Here is an 8,640-nt window from a genome sequence, read left to right as displayed (position 1 = left end):
CTCAAAAATATTTTGTTTATTAATGATGTAAAGAAAGCATTACTTTAAAATAAAGACGATGTGTAGCCTACTGTCATGGGTAAAATGGGCAAGGCTTGGTCAGGCATTATAGGTCTATATTAATAAATTTACTTGTATCTTTTCACTGTATGTTTTAAAAATTCAGTGTTTATTAAAATTTCTCAGTGTTGCTCAGGGGTGACGCCCCTTTATTTCCTATTTCCAAGTTTATGTTTTTAAAAATCATTATAAAGAGATTGAAATGGATAATATACGCTGTATTTGATATTTTCAAAGTCTTTTTCCTAAGTTTTGGCATACAGATATTTTTTGATTAAAATGTTGACGTCAGTGGAGATTCGTCCCTCGGGAATTAAAGCTCGTCTCATGCACACAGCTGACAGGATCCTGTCTGATTTACTGCACTGCACCGCAGGTCTACGAGTGGATATGGTCAGTTTAGCTTCTGTTCTTTGCGTATTACTTCCATGTAAACACAAATATGTTTTACTTCCTGTATACTTGTGTCATTGCAGGCGAAATTCCTCAGTCAAGATCAAATCAACGGTAAGCAGGTCTCAGAATTAAGCTAAACTTTTCGTACAGACACACTATGTGATTGTGTTTATCTGATTAGTTAGATAAATTCAGATTTATACCTTTAACACAAGCCAAAAACACAGGTTAATGTAGAGACTGAGCCTCTTTTAGCCTACCTGAACACATTAAAGCTACAGCTTTCATAAAATGGTTAATAGACCATTATTGTGAACACTCAGATATGATTATAGGCTTTATATGAATGAAAGCTTCATGACCTTTTTAATTATTTACATCTGCTAAACATTATATAAATGTTTATTGCTGTTATAGGCCTAATAGGAAGTTATTACAGTATATATAATTATTATACTGCACTGAAGCCATTCAGTATTTTATTCTTTCAGTGGAAACAAAGTGGCTTTTGTTGCCGGTCACTGGACTTGAACTGACCGACTACAGCAGGACAAACACATGCAGATCCTCTGATGCAGAAGCAGAGAGTGAACTGGACATGGAGCTCAAATGCGTACTAAATATTAGAATAAATACAAGACAGATGATGCACAGTTTACACAAAGACATTGCAGCAATGCAAGGAAATGTTGAACGTGTCATACCGTCTGGCTTTGATTCCTCCGTCCACCTGCTGTTGGTGATAATGCTGTAATCTAAACAGGTTGTCTCAGTGTATGCCAGAACAAATCCTTCATTTGGGATTAAAGAGATACTTTGCCAAACTGCATCCAATCCTTATCAAACAAAAAGTTTTGATCTGTCATCCGGATGCATTTCAAACAAAAAATGTGTAATTTTCAAAGTTAATTTGGTTTTCAAATGTTCGCATACTACGCTTTCTGTGTATAGTAATACGTTTTTGTCTTCCTTCAGAGTATAAAGAGTGCTTTTCGCTGTACGACCAGAAGCGCAGGGGTAAAATGAAGGCACAGGATCTGCTGACGGTCATGAGATCTCTGGGCTGCTGTCCGACCCTGCAAGAGCTCGACAGACACTTGCTGACCCATAAAATCGGTATAGTATATACAGCCACTTGTTCGTTTAATTAAATGGCTTGTGAGCTACAAAAAACTGATGTTTTCCTAAACACCTCCCCATCTGCTCCCCATCTGTCAATCAAAAGAATAGCCCCGCCCCAAACTCGCTCTAGAGCGCAAATGTTCCCGCCCACTTTTTCAGCAGCCTTTTTAAATTGTCTCTGTTAAAGAGTTATAACCTATGAACCAAACTAACCAGTGTTGAGGTGAAACACAACGTTACAAACTTTGAAGCACGCAGAAAAGTATTTAGAAATTAGACAATGACACTGTAATGGCTTTAATGAAGTAAAGAACTACAATCCCATTTATTGCGAATGATACAATCAAAATAATACCAATGGATAAATATGAACTATTGATTTAAAGATGTTGATTATGTTTATAGAAATGATAGTTCAGTTCAATAAATGTCATTGTTGCAAAGTCCATCAATTATTATGTTGTCTTTGCAACATTGACACTGTTATTGAACAGAATTGAATCAACATTAAACTAAATTAAGCTGAACTGTGACACTTTTCTGCTTCTGTGGAGCAGCGTTAACCAAAACGACAAATATTACAAATATGTCTTTTTAACTGAAATTAACAAAAAATTGAAATGAAAAATGTGGCTAACTGGTAATAAATAAAATCTAAAACTGATTTTAAAATAAATTAAATCAAAATTGTACGATTTAAAAAGAATGACAAACTAATAAAACTGATGAAAGCACATTACAGAATTACTAAAAATGAAACTAAAATTAAAATGAGAACTGAATATCTGAAAATTAAAGGTAATGCAAAATATTCATAAAAACTATATTAGCATATGAATAATACTAAAATAACACTGCTGATCTGTTTTTTTTTTTCATAATTGATTAATTTTGTGTGATTAACACTGTTATTTTCCTCTTTTATTAATGCACAGCTGCTTTGAAACAATCCTTATTGTATAAAGTGCTATAACAAATACAGTTACTGTTAAAAATATATATATATTGTTAAGTTAGTGTTAAAAATCAGTTCCCTTATGGAGAAAATGAATGGGATTTTTAGTTCTGCATGGGTTAAATTAAAGCAGCTCAATGAAAACGATCACTGGCTGACTTGCAGTGACTCTGAACACTGAGCAGAGATACTGGAAGTATTTGAACATCCAAACAAATGACTCACGTCAGTGTTAAGTTATCACATGGATGTCCTCCTAAACTTCCAAGTCAACAGTGGATGAAACTCAACAATAACAAGCGCAAACCTCAGTGCTCGGGACAGAATGCCAGTGAACGCAGAAAGATGGTTTATAGAGTCACCTGGAAGAAAAACAGAGCGCTGAAAGTCCCACGCTACACGCTCACAATGATTTTAATTGAAGGAAGTGTCATTTGAACTGACATCACGCGTGGTGCCGCTGATGAAATGAAGCCCTGCTTGACAAATGTGATGCAATGTACTAAATATAAACCCTCCGCAATGAATGTAACTCTCAGCCTGTCAGACGTGATCAAACGGCTTCTGTATCTGAAGCTTTTTGGCAAAGTGCTTTGACTCTGCCTGTCCCAGATAAGAGCGGCGAGTTGGACTTCTCCACGTTTCTCAGCGTGACGCATGCGCAGATCCAGCAGGAGAAGCCGCGGGCCGAGATCCTGCAGGCCGTGAGGTTCATGGACACCGGCAAACGAGGCTTTATCACAGCGTCGGAGCTCAGGGCCAGACTGACAGGCTTTGGAGAGCGACTCACAGATCAGGAAGGTAAATCCGATTCAGACAAAGGGCACAGGGGAGATAGAACTACATTACCCACAATGCATTGCGTACAGGCTACTTTGGAAAAGTAATAGGTTACAGATTACAAGTAATAAAAACAGTAATAGTAATGGTAACACTGTTATTTTGCTGTTTCATTAATGTGCAACTGCTTTGAAACAGTCCTTATTTTATAAAGCGCTATCCTCCTTATTCCTAAACGCAGGGCAAAACGTCCAGTAGATTATCCGATATAACGAAGAATAACAACGTGCAGTAAACGGTAAAACTGTTGGCATTACAAACCGTGTGTTCATAGTTAAGATAATATGCTAAAATAATATAGTAAGACACACCATTTGCAGTATCACGCAGCAAAACGAGCGGATCTGTGCAGCTAAAGATAACTCGATGCAGATGAGACCGGAAGCAAGACATTATTGTTACAAAATCAATTCCCAATGGGTAAAATGAATGGGATCTATTAGTAAATAATATGATGATATATAAGCAAACAAAATAGGAATGCTTTTAGTAATGAGGTTCAAAAGTCTTTTAATATCTTGTAAAATATGAACTTTGGCTAATTTATGCATTTTATTAGGATAAACTAAAATATATCTCCATTCTTATTTAAATATACCTCAATATCCATACATTCCCTACAGAAAATAAACCTGAAGATTAGATAAAGCCAGGTTCAAAATTCTTATTTCATTTTGTTGACATTGTTGAGTTAAAGGATTTTTTAGATATCGCTTTTTATCACTCCATAAATTAGAAAATACTGTCAACAGACAAGGGAGAGAAAATAAAATGTTAGAAATAAAATGTTATATAATCCAATGTGAATGATATATGAACAAACCCTCTATTAATGTCTTCAGAATACAGATAGGTATAAAACTGCTAATGTTGGTGTGTGTGAGTGCTGCTGAAGTGTGGAGAAACAAACTCATTTTTAGAAAACAGCCTTAAAAATATGTACTGTAAACTAGATCTGTAGATGCAAATAGATCAATTACAATAAAACTGTAACCATTAAAATCAAAAATCGATAAAATTGTAAATGTGGTTAATGTAAGTGCTGCTGAAGTGGAGAAACAAACTCATAGTCACTGAAATCTAAATCTGCAGACACATATATAGATGAAGTGCAACAAAATAAACACTTAAATTTTAAAGATGTTGTCTTTCCACTAGTCTGAAATAAGACATGTTATGAAAGTAAAATAGCCCAAAATCTCTAAATTTGACCCTGGAGTCTTAAGCTGCACGGTTGTATTTGTAGCAATAGACAAAAAAACATTGTATGGGTCAAAATTATTGATTTTTATTATTTTTTTTATTTTTATGCCAAAAATCATTAGGATATTGAATAAAGATCATGTTCCATGAAGATATTTTGTAAATTTTGTACCGTAAATATATCAAAACGTAATTTTTGATTAGTAATATGCATTGCATTGCAATTCATTTGAACAACTTTAAAGATGATTTTCTCAATATTTAGATTTTTTTGCACCCTCAGATTCCAGATTTTCAAATAGTTGTATCTCAGACAAATAACGTCCTCCTCACAAACCACACATCAATGGAAATATTTTTTTTATTTCAGTTTTCAGAGGACGTATAAATCTTAATTTTGAAAAATTGACACTTAAGACTGGTTTTGCGGTCCAGGGTCACAAATGAACCAGTTCATGAAAATACAAGTTGAAAATGCCAACTTTCCATGCTAAATGCAGAATGTTAAAAACATCTGCAGTCCAGATACAAGCAGCATAAAAATGCCTTATTTTTCCATTTAGCTTATTCCTCATTATATTGTTAAAGTATAAATTTAGTGAAATAATGCTGTCTCTGTTTGTGTCACAGTGGACGAGCTGCTGAGAGAAGCCGGCGTGAACGATGACGGGCAAATTAACGACGAGGGTTTTGCAAAGATGGTGACATTTCTGACCGGCTGATGCTGGACAAACTTCAGAGCTGCGATAAATCAGAAGCAGAATGTTATTCCAGCTGAAAACCACAGATGTTACAGCCTCTAAATCTTCCTAAAAAAGCAAAAAATTAAATAACTTCACTAGCATGGCCATATTAAACTGATAAAATACCTGCCAGACTGCTTCAATCATTAACTAACAACCGTGGGATTGTGTTCAGAGTCACCAGATGTGCGACTTTTTCACTTCAAGGTTAATAGTTGGCTTAAAGTTGACTTTCCTGAACTTTCAAAGTGTTTATGTATACAGTCTAAAGTAGTAAAGATTTTAGATGATTGGTTTTGTGTTAAAAATTGGGATCACGGTGCCCTCTTGTGTTTATAGAGAGAATATTATTTTATATGAATCACATTTCTCAGAAATACATTTTGAAGTGTGAACATAATAAATGTGAACGTGGATCGCTAAATGCCCTCTGCTCCTCTCTGTCTGTGTGTAAAAACATTAACCATTTATTATCACCTATAAAAAGCAAGAACTGAAAGCAAACTGTTGTTTTGTGAACCAAACCGTCTTTGCATCACAGAGCTCATAAATTCCCCTGTCGTCGTGTTATTGTTTGCATGGGTTTGTGTGTCTGTGTAAAGCCGTCGAGGTAGATTTACTCCCTAAACCACAGACCTGCTGTCAAATGTTAATTAGATGGAATAACAGTAAAAGTTAACTTTGCAATTGTGCTTATGAGGAAAACAAACATTGCTATGATAAGACAGAACTTTATTATGCCCTTCAAATGGACAACATAGTAACACTGTTTACATTCATTTCCTTTCGGACCATCACCTTCACATGGTTGAGGTCACTGACACAGCTTTATTACACTTCAAATGAGCAATACATTTTAATTATTTCAGAATTTCCAGGCAGTAGATTCAAACAACAAAAAGGAGGTCGGAAACCAGCTTGGAATAATGTAGCAATTTCAAGTTGCTGCTTTAAAATCCTGTGCATTTACAGTATGAGCATTCATTAAAAAGTATTTATTTTTATGCAAACAAAGTCTTACTCCAAATCTGAATAAAAGTGAAAAGATGGGGTTGTTCAAAGCATTTAAAATAGCTCAAACATCTATAAATAAATCTTAGTATTGTGTGTGTGTGTGTGTGTGTGTGTGTGTGTGTGTGTGTGTGTGTGTGTAGTTTATTTTTTTTTTTTTTTTTTTATGCAATGCAGCAATAATATTTTACTCCAAACGTGTGTAAGATAGGAAAAAATCAGGATGGCCACATATTTCTAATAAATAATGATAAGATATAATAGCAACTATGTATAGTCGTATTATATCATATAATAATTGTATGCATAAACAATAATTGTCAAATCTTGTCTTTGTCGTTTGGAACAGTATTTTCTCCAAACAAATCGCATTGCAGCTTAAGCCCAATATTTTATTTGGATAATTCTATACTCTGTACATCCAGGTCTGCTTCACCGCGCACGTTAACACGGAACAAAACCACTCTTAGAGATTCAGAAACGTGGACAGAAGCGATAAAAAGCACTGTGGCTCGCTGCGGACGCACGGTTTGCATGAGACGATTTGGCACGAACGTTTAAGGATGCAACATCTTGAAACATCACTTGAAAGAATAATAAAACAATAGGGTCGAACGACATCCTTGTGGAGTTTGCAGAAAGTCCTCCAGTACTGTAACTCGGGTAAACAGCGCGCTTTTACGCACGGCTTCGCGCGTCTACCTCTTAACGGCGCAGTCCGTGGACGGTAACGCGTCGGTCTGCCCGTTCTCCACCGACAGTCTGTACTCCTCGGTCTCCATCACGTTCAGAGGAATCGCCGCCTGGCTGTCGTCGCGCTCCTTCACGGTTCCCGAGAACGGGCGGATCTGACAGCTGTTGGCGATCGCGGGCGACGAAAGCCTCCAGAAGAAGTCCTTGAGCATTTTCCTGAACTCCCTGCGCATGAGGCAATACAAGACCGGATTCAAGCAGCTGTTTGAGTGCGCCAGGCAAATGGTGACCGGGAACACGTACGTGTGGAGCGTGTAGTAGACTTTATCCCAGTGGATCACGTTAAACTTGACCAGGACTCCCCAGAAGGTGATGGCGTGGTTGGGCAGCCAGCATATGAAGAAGGACAAGACCACGATCGTGACGGATTTGGTGACTCTGGACCTGCGCTTGGGGAGGTTGTTGTTCATGCTCCGCAGGCGAATGAGGCGCAAGAGGAGAAGGTAACACACGACTGTGATGAGCATCGGAAACACGAACGCCACTAGGATCTTCTGCAGGTGATAGATAGCGTGCCAGTGCTGGCCGTTGGGGAAGCGCAGGAGGCATAGCTTGACGCCGCTGATCGAGGCCACCGTGGAGAAGATCGCCGTGGGGACCGACGCAACGGTGGCCAGGAGCCACAGAAGCGCGCTGACCAGCTTCACAGAGCAGCGCTTGTTGCGCGTTCGGTCCTTGAGCGCGGACGCAACAGACCAATAGCGCGTCACGCTCATAGCGGTGAGGAAGAAGACGCTCGCGTACACGTTCATCACGGTCACCGTGACCACCACCTTGCACATGACGTGTCCAAACGGCCAGGTGAAGTCCAGCGCCGTGTCCACGGCCCAGAAGGGCAGCGTGAGGACGAACTGGAAGTCTGTGACCGCCAGGTTCATGATGAAGTAGTTGATCGTGGATTTCTTCCTCCCCTGCCGGACTTTCATGAGGAAGAAGACCAGCAGGTTGCCCACCAGACCCACCGCGCACACCACCGAGTACACGATGGAGATCATGACGCGCAGCTCCAGCGTGCCGTCCGCGGGCAGATTGATGTCCTCCAGGTTGCTGAAGCGGCTGAGCTCGGTGCCGTTCGCAGAGCTCTGGTTCTGGAGGTCCAGCCAGAGCTCGGTGTCTGGTGTCCGGTGCAGCCCGGGTCTGTGGAGGGCTTGCATCACCTTGCTGACTCGCGGGGGGTACACTAGGAGAGCGAGTGAGAGCGCGTTTCTTCCAGACACAGCGATAAGAATGGAGACCCCCGCGCCATGACGGTGCCGCCGCCGCCGCTGATGCTGGAGCGGACGCGCCGAGCGGGGCTTTATGAAACCTGCGCTGCGCACGCGGGCGGAGTCACGAGGATCCGCTCCTCCCTCTCGACCAGCGAAACGAGGTTTGACTCTCTTTACATTACTCTTGCCTTGTCCAGTAGGCTACCCTTGGACACTTGAGAGCGCGTGCGCAAGACTGTCCCAGGTCTTAAAAACGGCAAAGCGTAGTGCCCTTGACGCACACTAAATCCACACAAACACCTCGTCCACTTAACTACTTATATGACGTATTTCCTGTATTTGGCCCAAG

The 8,640-nt window shown here is 39.6% G+C and overlaps 2 protein-coding genes across 2 annotated transcripts; one reads left to right on the top strand and one right to left on the bottom strand.

Moving 5' to 3' along the window:
* Positions 1-320: 320 nt before the first annotated feature.
* calml4b (calmodulin-like 4b) lies at positions 321-5,446 on the top strand. The gene is made up of 5 exons (XM_019098821.2): positions 321-453; positions 537-567; positions 1,432-1,572; positions 3,146-3,334; positions 5,207-5,446. The coding sequence occupies exons 1-5, from the start codon at positions 340-342 to the stop codon at positions 5,296-5,298; spliced, it is 567 nt and encodes a 188-aa protein (XP_018954366.2). The 5' UTR covers positions 321-339; the 3' UTR covers positions 5,299-5,446.
* Positions 5,447-6,034: 588 nt separating this feature from the next.
* rxfp3.3b (relaxin family peptide receptor 3.3b) lies at positions 6,035-8,370 on the bottom strand. The gene has a single exon (XM_042753152.1). The coding sequence runs from the start codon at positions 8,235-8,237 to the stop codon at positions 7,029-7,031; it is 1,209 nt and encodes a 402-aa protein (XP_042609086.1). The 5' UTR covers positions 8,238-8,370; the 3' UTR covers positions 6,035-7,028.
* Between the last annotated feature and the right edge of the window lie 270 nt (positions 8,371-8,640).

The sequence above is a fragment of the Cyprinus carpio genome, chromosome B25, assembly GCF_018340385.1.
Source record: "Cyprinus carpio isolate SPL01 chromosome B25, ASM1834038v1, whole genome shotgun sequence".
In the NCBI taxonomy this organism is placed as follows: domain Eukaryota; kingdom Metazoa; phylum Chordata; class Actinopteri; order Cypriniformes; family Cyprinidae; genus Cyprinus; species Cyprinus carpio.
This window is presented reverse-complemented; position numbering and strand designations above follow the sequence as displayed.

Bases quoted from the DNA above. Each gene is read 5' to 3' on its own strand.
- calml4b (XM_019098821.2), top strand. From the start codon at position 340: ATGTTGACGTCAGTGGAGATTCGTCCCTCGGGAATTAAAGCTCGTCTC. The intron at 568-1,431 runs GTAAGCAGGTCT...GTCTTCCTTCAG, and splicing joins CAGTCAAGATCAAATCAACG to AGTATAAAGAGTGCTTTTCG. The intron at 3,335-5,206 runs GTAAATCCGATT...TTTGTGTCACAG, and splicing joins GCGACTCACAGATCAGGAAG to TGGACGAGCTGCTGAGAGAA.
- rxfp3.3b (XM_042753152.1), bottom strand. From the start codon at position 8,237: ATGCAAGCCCTCCACAGACCCGGGCTGCACCGGACACCAGACACCGAG.